Raw genomic sequence first — 17,648 nt, 5'->3', positions numbered from 1 at the left:
AACATCGGCCATGTCATCTGCCAGTTGTTGTAAGCAATGAGTCTGACCATGAGATTCATATTCCAGCACGAGCAGTCATAGCGGAAATCAGCACTTTCCAGAGTGTGATTTCACAAGAGCAACAAGTCCCGAATTCAGCCCAGTCTACAGAGTCACTAAAACCAACTCAACCACAATACAACTTTGGAGACTCACCTTTATCTCCAGAATGGAAGCAGCGAATCATCCAAAACCTCAACAGTATTCCTGAGGTGTTTGCAAAGCATGACCTGGACTTTGGCCGGACAGACAAAGTTAAACATCAAATCAAGTTGTCTGATCCCACTCCTTTTAAACAAAGGCCAAGACCAATCCACCCTCAAGATGTTGACGCTGTAAGGAAGCACTTGCAAGAACTTTCTGATTCAGGAGTCATACGTGAGTCTGATTCGCCATTTGCCTCTCCAATTGTGGTTGTACGCAAGAAGAACGGCAGTGTACGCCTCTGTATTGACTACAGAAAATTAAATCTCCAAACAATAAAGGACGCCTATGCTCTACCAAAGCTTGAAGACACATTTTCTGCCCTTTCTGGATCAAAGTGGTTCACTGTGCTAGACCTCAAGTCTGGTTATTACCAGATTGAGATGGAGGAAAAGGATAAATCCAAAACTGCCTTTGTTTGTCCATTGGGATTTTGGGAATTCAACCGCATGCCACAAGGGGTCACTAACGCCCCAAGCACATTCCAACGGTTGATGGAAAGATGCATGGGAGAATTAAATCTAAAAGAAGTTTTGGTTTTCATTGATGACTTGATCATTTTTGCACCTACTTTGGAGGAACATGAAGAACGACTGATGAAAGTTCTCAACAAGCTTAAAGACTTTGGGTTAAAATTGTCAGTTGAGAAATGTGTATTTTTCCAAACATCTGTGAAATATCTTGGGCATGTAGTGTCCCAAAATGGTGTTGAGACAGATCCCGATAAGATCAAAACACTTACCTCTTGGCCAGTACCCAAGAACCTGAAAGAATTGAGATCTTTCCTTGGTTTCTCTGGATATTACCGCCGTTTTGTCCAAGGATATTCAGCCATAGTTAAGCCACTGCATGATCTGACTGCTGGTTATCCGCCATCCCAGAAGAAACTGAGATCAATATTAAAACCAGAGAATTACTTGAACCCCAAAGCACCATTTGGAGGACGGTGGACACCAGTGTGCCAGCAGGCCTTTGAAACCATCATTGAGAAACTAACTTCCGCTCCTGTATTGGCATTTGCTGATCCACAAAAGCCCTACACACTCCACACCGACGCCAGTTCCACCGGTCTTGGTGCGGTGTTATATCAGGAGCAGGATGGAAAGAACAGAGTTGTGGCATATGCCAGCAGGGGTCTCTCGCGAAGTGAGTCCAAATACCCTGCTCATAAATTAGAGTTTCTTGCTCTAAAATGGGCGGTAACTGAGAAATTTAATGATTATCTCTACGGTGCTCAGTTCACAGTTGTCACAGACAGCAATCCACTAACTTACCTGTTATCCTCAGCAAAGCTTGACGCTACCAGTTACCGATGGCTTTCAGCTTTGTCGACCTTCACATTCAAGATCATCTACAGAGCTGGAAAGCAGAACAAGGATGCTGATGGGTTGTCTCGGCGACCTCATGGTGAGCTGTTTGATGATCTTACCTCCAGGAAGGAACATGAACGAGTCCTAAAATTTGCCCAGCAACACCTCAATGAACCAGATTATGTCTCCATCGACCAGCACACCATCGAAGCAGTTTGTGCTCGTCACATAGTGTACAGCACAGATGTACATCCTGATCATGCTCTGGTATTGTCTATGTCTGTCCATGCCAACAGTCTACCTGACAGTTTTACTGATGATGAACAGTTCAGCTCCTCTCTACTTCCTCGATTCTCAGCAGATGACATCGCAGCCAAGCAGCGTGACGACCCTGTTATCCGCCATGTCATAGCTCAGCTTGAACGAGGAGAGTCACCATCACCATCGGTGAGGGAAGAACTTCCTGAATTGCCCCTTCTACTGCGAGAAGTAAACAAAATGGAGCTCCAAAACAACCTTCTTGTTAGGAGGAGACAAGTGGGAAATGAACCAACATACCAACTAGTATTACCTGAGGAGTATCGAGCTGTTGTGCTGCATCAACTGCATAACCAAATGGGCCATATGGGAATTGAAAGAACTCTCGACTTAATCCGTTCTCGTTTCTACTGGCCTAGAATGTTCATCGATGTTGTCAACAAAGTCAGAACCTGTGAAAGGTGTGTGAGACGTAAATCATTGCCTGAGCGAGCAGCACCTTTGGTTAACATTAAAACCACTCACCCTTTGGAGTTGGTGTGTATGGATTTCCTCTCTGTGGAACCGGATCGCAGAGTCAAAGACATTCTTGTCATAACGGATCATTTTACAAAGTATGCCATTGCTGTGCCTACTCCAAACCAAAAAGCCAGGACTGTTGCCAAGTGTTTGTGGGACAATTTCCTTGTGCATTATGGCATTCCGGAAAAGTTGCACAGTGATCAGGGTTCAGATTTTGAATCACGAACCATTCGAGAGCTCTGCAAAATGGCCAACATCCAAAAAATAAGAACCACTCCATACCATCCAAGAGGAAATCCCGTCGAACGTTTTAATCGAACACTGCTGAATATGCTGGGAACATTAACTGAAAAGGAAAAAACTCATTGGAAAGACTTCGTAAAACCGCTAGTGCATGCCTACAATTGTACAAAAAACGATGTTACAGGATACTCACCATATGAGCTGATGTTCGGACGCCAACCTCGCCTACCAGTGGATTTAGCCTTTGGACTGCCATTAAGTAAGGATGGATTTACCTCCCACACACAATATGTGCAGAAGTTAAAATCCCAGCTGGAGGAGAGCTACAAATTGGCTAGTAGGAACTCAGCTAAGGTGATGCAACGTAACAAGACTAGATTCGACCGAAAAGTTACTGCGTCAGAATTGGACATTGGAGACAGAGTTTTGGTGAGGAACGTGCGAATAAGAGGGAAACATAAGCTCGCAGATAAGTGGGAGTCGTCTGTGTACATTGTTGTGAAGAAAGCCGGCAATCTTCCCGTGTACACAGTCAGACCAGAAGGCCAGAACAAACCACTAAGAACACTGCATCGAGACCTTTTATTGCCATGTGGGTACTTACCTGTTTCTGAGGAAGAAATACCTACCAGAGATAAAAAGAAATCTCCTTTGTCTTCTCCAGCAGCTGCTGATGATGAAGAGGATCCATCAGAGGATGAACTAATCAATCCACCTCTGCACATCCCATCATTTTTTGAACCTTTCAAATCTACGATTGACATTGACTTACCTCCTGCCGAGCAGTCTGTCCCCTTAACACAATCTTCAGTACCTGTCCCTGAAGAGGACAGTGATGACGAGAAAGACACACCCAAACCTGTGGAAAGGGAACCCACAACTGTTAAAGAGGAACAACTAGCAATGGACAGTGAGGAACCTGAAATTGACCCTGAACAAATCAATCCTGCAGAAGTCTCCAGAGTTGAAGGAAGTCTCTCTCTAGGTCCTGATACTCCAGAGTCTGAAAATGCAGGACCTGAAACACAGGAGCCAGACATTTCCAGCTATGCTGAAGAACCTCATTCACCAGTGGAGTCAGTAGCTTTGGATACTGAGGACCAACCCCTGAGACGTTCCAGCCGCACAAGAAAACCACCTGAGCGGCTGCAGTATACTAAACCTGGCAAACCATTATTGAAAAGCATTCAGACTTTACTCCATGGGCTGAGTTCTGCTTTTTCTTTCGCCCTCCAAGAAGACGAAGAAGAATCGTTGATTGATCCATACTCCAGCCAGCCACCCATTTGCTGCCAGCCTGGTGCATGTACGGGGACGTACATGGGATCAGGAGGGGAGAGTGTAACCGGCATAAAATAACTACCCGTATTTTATTTTGGCGGGTCAAACGAGAAGCCACCCTTTAAGTTTTGGGTTGAAGGTGAGCTCTGATCCTACTCCATGGCTGTTGCTGCTGTTGCCGGGCTAGCTGTTTCTGTCGGCGTTTCCCTAAATCGCTGAACCATATCGCAACATCAACTCAAATTAAAGCTGCCAAAGGATTACTTTGAGCATGTTGTGACCACTACTCGACGGTCAGGTTTTTTCCCCCCCACGGTTTCAAGTCAGGATGGCGAGCTACCACCGGATCACCGCAGCTTTGCGGTAGGACGTACTAGAACCAAAAAAACATTTTTCCTTTTTCCCCGGACCTTTAATTATTTTTTCTTTCCCCCTGGATTACGGACTAACACCAGTTGGACAATTGTTGGTGAATCATTAATCACCTTAAAAGAAAAAGAAAAGAGAAAGAAACGGACTTGAATGAGAGAAAGAAAACCTCTTGTGTCTCATCAGGGTTTATTTGTTTGTTTGTTATTGTTGTTTTCTTGTTGTGTTTATTGTTTATATTTATAAGAAAATATTATTATTATTCAATACCTTCCTAAATATATATATAAAAGAAAGTATACATTAAAATACAATAACTCAACTTTACTTTTTTTGTCGGATGGTGTTTATTCACACACGGGCTCCTCGGCCGAACCTGTCTGATTGCCATAATTGGCCGTAGTCAGGCGCCTAGCCTCAATTAGCGTTACACCAGGGACCTAAAAGGTTCAACGGCTTGATAAAGAAGGCTAGTTCACTTCTGGGACGACTAAAAATCAATCAGACAGCTGCGGCTGATCCGGAATGCTGCTGCTGGTATTTGGCTAAAACCTGGAAGATTGAGCACATCACTACGGTTCTAAAGTCCTTATATTTGTTCCCTGAAACTCAGAGAACAGACTTTAAAATACTGCTGTTAGTTTATAAATCACTGAATGGCTTAGCACCACTTTACATAAAGATCTGCTGTTGTATCAACAACAGCAGATCTCTCAGGTCTCAGGTCTGTTCTGTGTCCAGAACCAGAACCAGACATAGAGAAGCAGCATTCTGCTTCTATGAATATGGAACAACTTCCAGAAAACAGCAAAACTATTGAAGCACTGAATTCATTTAAAACCAGACTTAAAACACACCTGTTTAGAGTTGCTTTTGAAACATTGTAAACAATGTGCAATATTGCCACAAGACAAAATGTTATTTTTCAAGTGTTAACTGTGTTTTCTAAGACTGCATGTATTTGTTATGATGAAAAGAGCTCTGAACTGCCTTGTTTGCTGAGATGTGTGATACAAATGAACTTGATTGATTGATTAATTGACTGTGAAACTGCTGGAGATGACTATGCAGAAAAGGATTCTTCATGAATCAAGAAAATTATGAACAATATTCACAAGAATGTCTTGGGAAGACTGAGCATTTTGAGTCAGAGGTTTCTTCAGATCCAGTATAGAGCAGATTGCTGCAGAACATCTTTCCTGCCAACAGCCATCAACATTTTTTAGAATTTGATGGCGAAATGAAGGTGAAATGGAAGAAGGATGCTGAATTGGGCTGAACTGAGAGAAAATGCGGTGGCATTATTGATGTTAGGAAAACATTTGTAGACAGGGAATGAAGGGGAAAAGGATAGATCGGAAGGAAATGGAGTAGGAAGTCTTGGCTGAACTGGATTTATGAGCTTTGAAAGAAGCATGAACAAACTAGGCATGAAAGGTAGGACAGTTAGAAGAAGGGATGAAAGGATGCTTGTTCACAAACTTTCTGAAGCTTGCGAGGTTGAGGATGAAATGACGGTACAGAGAAGAGCTGGGAGCGTCAAACAAAGAGGATGCAGCAGAGAGTATAATACAACCTGGCTCCCATGAGGGGAGCTATCGGTGCGAGTGGAGGCAGAAATTACATCACCAGAGATGTTGGAAGAGGAAGCAAACACTGAGGAGGAAGCAGAAGCCGAGATGTTTTGACTTCGGTGGTGGTGTTGTTGTCTTTCTAGTTTCTGAGTAACTCTGAGATGTGGATATGTTGCTTGGGTGAGAGACTCTGAAAGTCTGCTGTGATCCGGGAGGAGACTGACGCACCAATGGAGGTCTACAATGGAGGCCGGAATTGGAATGACGTCACTGGAGATGTTGGAGGAGGAAACAGACGCTGAGAAAAAGCCGGAAGCCCAGGATGTTCGGATGACGGCGAGGCTGTTGTTTGATGAGGTACAGAAGATGAAGGGAGTTGGAAGAATCTTAACTTGTTTGAGCAGCTGAATGGGATTCCTTTCTCATGTAGAGAGTTCCAGGAGCACTTAGCTCAACTTGACAGGTTGAGACGCCTGCGGTGGAGCGCTGGGGGCATGAATGTGTTGGTGTTGCGTGGCTGAGTGACCCGGAAGGCGGCAGGAAGAACAAGCCTGATGTCTGACGGACCAAAGTAAATGGGACCAAGTACACCTCGCTACAGCAAACAGAAAGGGGCGGGGACGGACCACTGTCAGTCACATACCTTATTTGGATATGGGACCATTGCACTACACGGGGCACTATTTCTTATATTATCCGCGGTCTCCTGTTTTTATTTTCTTTTGAAATCTTTGATATAGCTTCATCTTTAGGAAGTAGTTTCACTCTCAGCATGTACTTGAACTTATCTCTTTTATTTACTTCAGCATAGCTCAAGGTTTTTAACAAATTCCGTAGCTTTCAGTGTACTTCTAAATCTGCTTCTTAGTTGCATCTTTTCGAGCCTGCTACTGCCTCTAGTGGCGTTGGGGTGGTAACACAACTAATATAATTACATTGCTAAATGAGAATACCTCAAATTCTTTATTATTTACTACTAATTTCACCATTACTGGTAATGTAAAAGATAAATTATCTTCTAAAACAGCATATTTTTCCACTTTCTTCAGGATGTAGAGCTACTTAGGTTATATAAACAATATAAATAATATCTTTATATCTCCATCAATTATAGGAGGAACAAAAGAAATAAGCAGTGATGTCAGTAACACGTTACTGATGTCAGATCACTTTTTTCAGTAACGAGTAATCTAACACATTGCTATTTCAAATCCATTTGTCAGACTATAGTTACTTATCAAAATCACTCTGCGTTACTATCTTCTTTTGGAATTAAATTTTATTTCCTCTATGCGTCTTGGGGAGTGATTGCCATTTTCATGCAACAGTATGAGCAGCGACAGAAACACAAACAATGGAGGGAAGAGGAAGATGCGCATTTTGTCGGTGGAAAAATAGGAACTATTTTGAGTTTCTGTCGCCAAGTCCGATTATTATAAGTGGTTTTGTGCTTGTTTTTTTTTTAGTCGTTTGTAAATTTAATGAGTTGCGGGTTGAGCCTTTTTGGGCTCGTTTTTAATGTGTAGTTTCTCATTTGGGTTTGGAAATAAGCAGAGACTCATAATAAATCCCAGAATTTCTCTGACATCCAGTTAGTTTTAGTCCACCATTTCCCGGATTGTACGTCCCACTGTGTCTTTGTTAATGTCAAGTTAATATATTTGCTGTGACTGACGTCGAGCTTCGCAAGTTACTTGTAAGAGCCATAAGATCGAAATAAGCTATTACTGATGTGGCAGGAGCACATGGTTTTAACACTTGGGTGGTGGGTGTGTCGAGGTGGGCATGACTGTCACTAAGGTATGAATGGGAGCCATACTGGCGCACTGGTTTAGTATGTATGAGTGGTAGTGGTAGTCGTAATTTCTGTTGACCGTGCTATAATCTCGCTTATTGTTGGCACCATTGTATGGTTTAGCCTGGTCAGTATGTGTCAGTACTTGTAAAGTCTGAAGTATGGCTGTCAAAGTGGAATAAATTGATGATTGCAACAACCTGAAGCGACCTGGAGTGTGTTGAAGCACGCGTCGGACAGTTTGAAATTCACCGCGTTAACCCAGTGCGGCCTTCTACAATATCGTTAGTTTGCCGCACATTTATTACTTTTAATGTAACTTAGTTACTTTCCAAATCAAGTAGTCAGTAATCTAACTGAGTTGCTTTTTTAAAGAGTAATCAGTAATCCAATTAAAGTTACTTTTTCAAAGTGCCATCACTGGAAATAAGACATGAAAAACAACATGATCAACTATAATAAAAATACTATTTGCAATGTATACATAAGAAATTTAATTGAGCAAAAGTCAATAATGAACAAATTAATTAGGTTCACAGATGAATTACCAGGGTTGTTAAACAGAATGTTTCATCTTCCAAGGTGGAAATTTTTCTTTGACTCTAAAACGTTAAAATAAAACTCTTTCTAGAATCACAATATCAATAATTTGTGCATCAAGTAAAACACTTTGGATGCCATAGGTAAATGTTATCATTTAGTATGGTTAAGAATAATTATTGCAGTGTCAATAAATGGCTTCTAATAGATGTTGTATAGTTACCAGAGGAACACAATAACGCCTTAATGAGCTCAAACTGTCACCTACTATTTTACCTGCCATTGAAAGTATTCTTAAAGATTGTCTGATAGTGTGCAGCTCATGTGACCAAACCAGCTGAAAAGGTGAAAAGTTAAAACACTCAACAGTTAAAATTTGAGATGAGTTAACATTTTAACTTGAGTTTTAAGTTTTAGCATTTTAACTCAACAACCACTACCTATCTAGAGGTTATACACAACCTCTAGATAGAGGTTGGATCACTGGGTCTTCTTAAAAGATAGTCTCTGAAAACATTTCTTCAAAATATAGCCAGTGTTTTCAGCAAAATTGAGCTGACTATCCAGGAATGACCCGAGGTATTTAAAATTTACCAGTTTCAACAGGAGTGAAACTGGAACCACTTTCAGTTCTTGTTTATGTCATTTAATTACCTCTACTTCCTAAAGGAAATGAAAAGGTTTGGTGTTTTGTGAGGAACTTTATCTTTTATGTCGTGATCTGTGTTTTTTCTGTGTTTATTCTGAGTTTTTCTGTGTCTGAGTCTCCGTGTTGTCCTGTTTCCCCTTGATTATTCCCAGGTGTGTCTCGTTCCCTGATTACCTCATGTGTATTTAGTGTCACCTGCGTCTCTGTGTCTTTGTCGGTTCCTTGTCTCAGTTGGTGGCTAAACTGCCTTCAGTGTTGTTTGTATCACGCCTGTGGAGCTAGTCTCTTCGTCCTTCGTATCATTGAAGGTGTTGAGCCCTTGATTCTGCTCAGCCGTGCTGCCTGGTTGTGGACTGTTTTTGAATTGTGCTTCAGACTGTTTTGGATATTGTTCACCATTAAATCATCATTTCATTTATACCTTGGGTCTGCTGCGTCCTGCCTCCCTCACCTCATACCACCGCACTTCATAACATTTTATGGTTCCAGAAAAGCCAGAATTAATGATAAATAATAAAGACTTTGTGATAATTTGATTTAGTGATGTAATTAGGCCTGTCACAATAGCAAATTTTGCTGAGCAATTAATTGTCTCAAAAACTATTGCGATAGACAATAAAATTGTTTGAAGACCTTTGTACACTGATTTAATGGACATGACAATAATGTATGCGATTTCCTAGATAGATACACTGGAACTGATAAAACAACCAAAAACAAAAATAAAATGGATTCTCAGTCTCCATTAACAAATGTAGCTACTTGAATAAAAACACCAAAGTGTAAATAAATACTGTATTCAACCAAAAGAGTTCAGATTATGAAGTCTGTAAACCATATTGTCCTTCAGTAATCATTAGATTTAAATAAAGAAGATGGAACATCGACTACCTGATGCAATAGTGTTAGTTCACACCTACATTTTCCTCTTACGACAACTTTGATCGTTCTATGATTGTCGCTTGTAATCATCCTGTAGTAACCTGTGGTGTGTTATGGTAGATCGTTGTGGCCGCTCCGATCTAAATCAGAGGTTTTCCCCGACTGGAAGCGTTAAGGCAGCCTATTGAATGTGACAGGTAGCCAATCAGAAAGCGCGGCTTCTCCTCATCGCTTTCTGAGGGGAAATTACAGAGGGGAATCCCAAACAGCTGACACGGGCAACCCGAAGTCCAGCGGACATTGGAGATGATATGTGGAAACAACATTAATATTTATAAAACATTTCGTGCAAAGAATATAGAAATGACAAGAGGAGGAGTTGAAGCAAAATTGCTACGCAGTTGATGAACCCGGTAACTTTTCAGCTGTTATAATGATTTTCATTCAGTCAGGACGTTACACTGACACTAGAACCACATGCATTGCAGTTACAGTAGATTGTAGTAAAGCATTGATTAATGCCTAGTTTTAAAATGAGTTCAGTGGACGTGTAGCCATTATTTTGTGCCCATTGTTGGACACCACACGGCATAATCCAACCATTATTTCTGTCGGCTAATGTGTGATCTCTCAGGTTTTGAAAATGGGCCGACAATCAGCCAACAGCTCTAAGTTCGTGTAGTGTTTGCTGGGCATTACACTGAGGAAATGAGGAAGGGAGGGTCAGTGGAGAGCACCGGAGTTGAGCCTTTTTTCATTTAGTGTCATCAACAGAAAGAGAAAAAGGCTGGAAGAGACGATAAAGCCGATAATTAAAATGACATCAATAGTTTTAATTTATCATACAATTAATTGATTTATTGTTTATCACGACAGGCCTAGATATAATTATAATAGTTGTGTTACCACCACCAAGCCACTAGAGGCAGTAGCGGGCCCGAAAACATGCAACTAAGGAGCAGATTTAGAAGTACAGAGAAAGGTGCAGAATTTGTTAAATTCTGTATGCTGAAGTAAATAAAAGAGATAAGTTCAAGTACATGCTGAGAGTGAAACTCCTTCCTAAAGGTGAAGCTATATCACAACTTTCAAAAGAAAATAAAAACAGGAGGCCGCTGATAATATAGGAAAGAGTGCCCCCTTCACTTCCGGACTGCAATGGTCCCATTTCCAAATAATGTATGAGACTGACAGTGGTCCGTCACCGCCCCTTTCTGTTTGCTGTAGCAGGTCCTCGTCATCGCAGGCATTTGCTACTTGGAGCTTGTCTCATTACTGAAAGAGGAGAATGTTCAGCAGCAACTGGGGAATTGAAGATCATCGTCTAAATAAGAAGGGTAGAGCTGAATAGCCATGTTGCATTCTGTGGTGAGTTGAATTTGTAGATTTGTAATCATAGCAAGAGTTGGGGAGCCTGATGGTTGTCAAAACGTAACAGACTTTGATGAGTGGTGAGCAAAGTATAAATAGGCCTCCTGGAAAAATAAAGGTGTGGTTTGGGCGTGGCTCTGCTCCTGAACCTAAGTTAACACATTAACTCCATTTATATTCCCTGTATTCGTTTTAATCCACTTTTTATGTTTATTCTTCTGGAAGTGTTGTGGTGGTATTATTTTAGCTCAGAAATCGCAGAGGTATTTTTAAGTTCGGACCTTGGTGTTTTGATAAAAGAAAAACCTTGTTGTTTAGGGTGGATGTTACTAAACCTAAAATAAATACTGCTTCTACTTCACTGAGATAGCTAAGCTGTGTTGAAAAGGAAGTTGCAAGGGCGGGGTACTGTTAGGTAAATTGTATATATTATTATCAAATATTTGTTGTTTCATGTAGCCTTTAGTTTTACCTACATAATGTTCTTGATTTATATAGCTTTATTGTTTTATCTTAGCCTAAAGAATGTTTGTGTTGTTTTGCTCTGTTTCTTTCCTCCAGAAAGTCTCTCTGAAGAAAAGCAGTGACGACCAGGTCCAACCGGGTTTATCACTCAGCAGAAACCTCGGCCTCCTTGACCTGTTAGATTGCTGTAAAACTGTCGCAGTGAAGACGTACAACTTGCTCTGTTTTTCCATGTGTCTGGAACAAAAGAATCTAGTGTGTAGATAATGACTAACATTTGCGTTGCAATTATTTGATTGAAGTGTTTTCCCCACCCCTTTGAGAAATTGCAATGCTCCGTGTGACAGGGATCCTAACAGCAATAAAAAGGGAGAACGGACACGTGTTTTCAGAAGCGGAAGAGATTTGTTACTGAAAACATTTCTCTGGCTGTTTCTCCTCGCGAGTACAAAAGAATCTAATTCTCTTGTCTTTCTTGTGTTTTTTTTTTTTGTGTATGTACCTGTCAGGTTTAACACCTATTACTACACAATGTCTGGTTGTTATGCCCCCAAAGTCTAGAGGTCCAGGGGCGGCAACATAAAAATGGCCAGAGAAAAAGGGATTAAATAAAAATGTGACTTATTACAAAAAAAGGAGGTTTCACAGAACCAAGCAGTGATGTCAGTAACGTGTTAATTTGTAACGCGTTACTGACGTCGGACCACTTTTTTCCGTAATGAGTAATCTAACGCGTCGTTATTTCAAATCCAGTAGTCAGACTACAGTTACTTATCAAAATCACTGTGCGTTACTATCTTCTATTGTTATTTAATCGTATTTCCTCTACTCGTCTTGTCGAGTGACCGACGTCTCTATGCAACAGAAATGTAAACAATGGAGGGAGATGCGCATTTTGTTGGTGGAAAAACTGGAACTATTTTGAGTTTCTGTCGCCAAGTCCGATTATTATAAGCAGCTTTGGGCTTAATTTTTTAAAAGTTGTTTGCAAATTTAATGAATGGCGGGTTGCGACTCTTTGGGCTCGTTTTTGAACGTGAAGTTGCTCATTTGGGCTTGGGAATAATCAGAGACTCATAATGAATCCCAGAATTTGTCCGTCATTAAGCTAGTTTTAGTCAGTCTCTCCCTGTTCATCATTTCCCGGATGATTCGTCCCGCTGTGTCTTTGTTAATGTCAAGTTAATGTATTACCTCTGAAAGACGTCGAGCTTCGCGTTGCGCTCCAGAAAACTGCAAACATCGAGACCAATATGAACAGCGCAATAAACGGGAAAACAGCCACGAATGAACGTGTCCGTAGTTGGCAATAATTATAATGGCAACTTAACGCCATTCTAATTATTAATATTAAGATAAGTGTCACAAATCTGTGCAGCAATCTGAGCTGTGGAGCTGCAGGAGGAGCTCTGTGCGCTGACACCAAACGCAGGGCCGTAACGCACAATCTGGAGGCTGGGGGCAGGGGGGGCTTTAAAATCCTTCTTAGAGTTTTCCAGACAACAGTGGACCACACAAATCACTCACGTTTTTTATACAATCTCCTCTTCAGTTCAACCTTATCAGTGGAGACACATTTTTGATGTTACCATTATAAAATAAATTACAATTAAGTATTGTCAAAGCTCAATGTGATTTTCACAGGAGGCAGAGCGTTGTTATTAGTAGCTGCTGAGATTAACTAAAAAGTTACTTTTAGTGTAACTTAGTTACTTTCCATATCAAGTAGTCAGTAATCTAACTAAGTTACTTTTTCAAGGAGTAATCAGTAGTCCGATTAAAGTTACTTTTTCAAAGTAACTATGCCAACACTGGAACCGAGGCACAATACAACTTAACCCAATTGAAACAGCAGAAAATGACTAACAAATTTAAGAATGTGCAGTGCAAATTAAATTACAAAAGTTCAAACAAGTCAGTCTAAGGTAACTCAAAACAATCCAAATCAAAAGAAAAAGGAGCACCATACCTCCCTAGCACAAGCTTAGAGCTTGTAAAAACAAACAAGGTCAAACTGCGTTAGCAGACCAAACAAGAGTTCCAGAATTTCCACAAGCAGTAGCAAAACACAAAAGGTTGGGGAACAGTTTTCCCTCTTCCTACTAGCTGCCCCCACTGGAAGAATGATTTCAGGTGTCTTTTATATGGTGCAGGTGGGCCTCATCAACGTCTGATTGGCTTTGCTGATCCAATGGGGTGGCCACTCTCCTGCTGCCTCCGGGCAGACAATCAGAAAGGTGTGCCTGCACAGCTGTTCCTACATAGCAAAAGGAGCCTGCACAGCCTCAAGAGGCCAGGGGCCATAACAGTTCTCCATTACCATTTTGTCTGTCTGGATCTGGAAGTCCCACAGGATCTTAGCGCCATCATTCTCCACTATCTTTGGGGGTGTTTCCCACTTTGATTTCAGGGCTTCCAGTCCATATTCTGCACAGATCTTTGTGTACACTATGCCCGCCACTTGGTTATATTATTCCAGGTATGCTATCCCTGCCAGCATCTTGTACCCTGCTGTTATGTGCTGGACTGTCTCAGGGGCCTTCGTTGTACAACATAACCATGGGGAGAGAATCATTGGTCGGCCCCTTCAGAGTCCATGAAGGTATGAAAATGACCTCAGCAAAGTATATGGACTTTCTGACTGATCACTTTCTTTCATGGTTCAAAAAAAGAGCCAAACCTTCTGTACCAAAATCATCTTCATGCATGACAATGAATGAAGATGATTTGAATGAAGTGGTATTCCAATGGCACAGGAATACCACTGTGCCATTGGCTGCTATGGGCATACAAGGGGAGAAACTCATGGTGTGGTCACCATCCTCCTCTGACCTAAACCCTATTGAAAACTTTCGGAGTTTCCTCAAGCAGGAGATCTGAGGGTGGAATGCAATTCATATCAAAACAGCTCTGGGAAAGAATTCTGACATCCTGCAAAGAAATTCAGGCAGAAACTCCACAAACTCACAAGTTCAATGGATCAAGAATTGTGCTGTCATATCAAAGAAGGTTCTATGTTAACATGGAACTCGGTTTGTTAAGATGTTTTTCATTGAAATTGCTTTTGATTTTAGTACATGTGATCACTTAATGCTGCACATTCAAAGAATGACCTTTTGCAGTTCTTTAGAATCCATAAAATGTTTAGAAAATCTGCTGTGCATAATAATTTGGAACAGTGCATTTTGTTCAGTAAAATTTGATTTACACTGTAATAGTTCATGACATGAAAATTATACTGACCGTTATTTGCATTGACCATTTAAGAAAACCTGAGAACATAATAATTTGGAACATGCTGGTATATATATATATCTATAGAGAGAGATATAGATATAGATATATTGCATTATTGTTCTTGCATTATTGGTGCAAGAACAATAACTTATGTCAATTTGGATTTTATTTGGTAGGAACATAGTGCAGTTTCACTTCCATCCATGCATCCATTTTCAGTTCACCCTTTGTCCCTAATGGGGTCGGGAGGGTTGCTGGTTCCTATCTCCAGCTGCGTTCCGGGCGAGAGGCGGGGTCACCCTGGACAGGTCGCCAGTCTGTCGCAGTCACTTCCAAATAACCAAAATTATATAATGCCCACATAAATTAATTTAGTTTTTAAAGCTGTACAATAATATGCAAAAGTGCAATGAATGAGGAATTTTTTTCATTTTGCCCACAGACAACTTTGACTTTCACAGTGTGGCAGTTGTGTGCATAAAAGGATCGTATAAATGTTTAAAGGGCCTATATTACCCTTTAAACATAGTATAAAGGGTCTGATTTTCAGGCAAAATCTCAACTTTGTGATGATGATGCATGAATCAATATATGTCTATTATTTGCAATAGTTGCAACATAAAATAATTACATTTTGTTTTTAGGTGTGGCTAAATGTCAACTTCCACCATAACTTGGTGGAAGTTTGTGAAGTTATTATGATGTTTGATTTCCCTCATACACCACTAAAGGAGATCCAGATGTTTCTCTGGACCTGAACTGTCTGTCACTAACCTTTCTCAGGTTTAGAAGCTCTCTTCCCAGAGTCACTGATTTTCTCATGAAGCTGACACTAACTGGGCCATGGCACATTCTCACAGTAATAAACTTGAATAAGATCAGTGACGGCCAGTTAAAAATAGAGCTGTGTAATGGGAGTGATGACAGGATGCTTGATTTCAGAGCCATCATTTGTAAAGACAAACATTTTATTACTGACATCCTGGCATTTAAAAGAAAAAATCTGTTTTATAGAAATACTACCAGCTCTGAATGAGGGCCTCTGTGCTGAAACACAGATGAAAGCAACAATGTCCCTTCTGTTACTAAGTGTGGGCCGTCATTTGGGAATGCATGAATTCCATTCCAGACCCATTTCTTATTGTCTGTTTAGCCAACCCCGTAAACCGTGGAGCATTCCTCTGGATCCTCATGGATCCAACAGCACTGAAGCCACTATGATCCCCCAGCTGAAGAACAACCTGAAACATCCCAGTAACTTCTGTCTGTCACTGATTTGTGTCTTTCATCTTCACCATCATTTCATTTGCAAACATAACAGCGCTGGCTCAGGAGTAATAAACATCATGAGGTTGAAATGGTAATAATGCTGGAACATTTCCAATCCGCAAATGTAACAAGTTACGTAACACACAGGAATATCTAACACGCAGAGCTGCGTCATCAGAACAGAGATCCATTCATTCAGTGAAAGACAAGTCCACAACGTCTGCCGGAGTTCTGTCAAGCAGCCTAAAAGCACGCAATGTGCAACATGCACGTGTGGTTTCAGCACCAGCAGAGAGCGAAGTTAGAAACAAAGCGGAACAAAACACTTAATCAGAATCTTGACTTTAAACTTACTTCAGTGTCCGAGTGAGGCGGAATCCCAACAAGGCAAAAAGTAACTCCATTCATTGGATTCTCAGCGTCTGCTTCTTGTTTAATAATAATAATAATAATAATAATAATAATAATATGGAGCTAGTCTGCAGTGAGCATCTTTCAGGCAACAAACACCCTGAGCGTGGGGCCCTGCGCTCTGCCCTCCCTCTCTACTTGTGCTCCACAAGAACAGCCTTACGTCACTGCCATAAAATCTCCGCCTTCAAAATAAAAGTGAAGGCAAAAAAATCATTCATCTATTCATCAACTGTCTTATCCCTACAGGATCATGCAGAGGACTGAAAGTAGGGAGTGAAAATAATCTCAAAAATACACGTGCATAATGCTGGATTTGTAATCTGTGTAAGCATCTTTGTGTGTAACCTTTTATCTGTGAAACATGATTTGTAAACCATAAAAAAGAAAGTTTGTGCGTAACTCCAGGTACTTGTAAATATGTGTTCAAAGGCACACACAAATGCAAAAATCTTACAAATACAAAATAAAGTATACACACACAATTACAATTTTTACAAACATTAAAATTCTACACAAACTTTTTAATTTCAATCTCACAAATCCGATAATTACAGATTCAAACCTTCTCCTATGCCCACAAATGTTAAATAAGTACGCACAAGTCACCTGAAACACACAGACAAAAATGCATTTACACACAGATTAGGTTACAAGTGCACAAGGATTTTTGAAACTCGGTTCACACTTCCAACGGCCTCCGATTTGAACATAAGTGGTGCGTTAAAATGCTGGTGTTCACCAAAATGCTGGTTTCTCTTTTGTAGTAATTACACAAAATGTCTTTATTTGGTTATTTGTATTGTTCCTTACCTGACTGAAACGCTTCTAAAGAACTCTGTCATTGATTTAACTGTCTTACTTTTAAATTGGAAGCCCCGCCTTTTTATTTCTTCTTCTGTGGTATTGTCTTAATATTGTTTGTGCCCCTTAGGCCCTCCCCTTTTGTCTTGTTTTCCTGCGGGAGAAGTGTGTGTAGTTTATTTTCCATTTAAATACATGCAGTTTATTTGTAGATTTAAGAAGTACATTTTTGTTATGTACTTTTGTTTTGTGTAGGACTTGGAGCGGGCAGCCTATAGCACGGTTGTTTTCTGTTAATGATCACTCAATAAAACCAGCACAACGCAGAAAGGATCCTGTCACATTGGGTCATCTGATTTTTGTCCGGAGACTAATGTTTCCTCTGAACTTTTGTCACTGTTCTTGTATTGAAGTGGCAAGGATGT

General features: G+C 40.6%; 1 protein-coding gene across 6 annotated transcripts in view; it reads right to left on the bottom strand.

Moving 5' to 3' along the window:
* arhgap23b (Rho GTPase activating protein 23b) overlaps positions 1-17,648 on the bottom strand; it is a 517,086-nt gene that overhangs the window by 476,349 nt on the left and 23,089 nt on the right. For 4 of the 6 annotated variants that reach the window (XR_006369244.1, XM_044102017.1, XM_044102015.1 and 1 more), the window contains exon 1: positions 16,363-16,501. The exons of 1 other annotated variant lie outside the window; for it this stretch is intronic. Coding sequence is in view for 4 of the 5 variants with exons in the window: in XM_044102017.1 (XP_043957952.1) it covers positions 16,363-16,416 (54 nt within the window). In the remaining variant the exon portion in view is untranslated. Of the gene's footprint in view, positions 1-16,362; positions 16,543-17,648 lie in introns of those variants that run through there. One more of the 6 variants, XM_044102012.1, reaches the window with a different exon arrangement.

This window comes from Gambusia affinis, linkage group LG20 (assembly GCF_019740435.1).
Source record: "Gambusia affinis linkage group LG20, SWU_Gaff_1.0, whole genome shotgun sequence".
Classification (NCBI taxonomy): Eukaryota; Metazoa; Chordata; class Actinopteri; order Cyprinodontiformes; family Poeciliidae; genus Gambusia; species Gambusia affinis.
The sequence above is the reverse complement of the archived record's forward strand: the minus strand, read 5'-3'. Positions and strand labels throughout refer to the sequence as shown.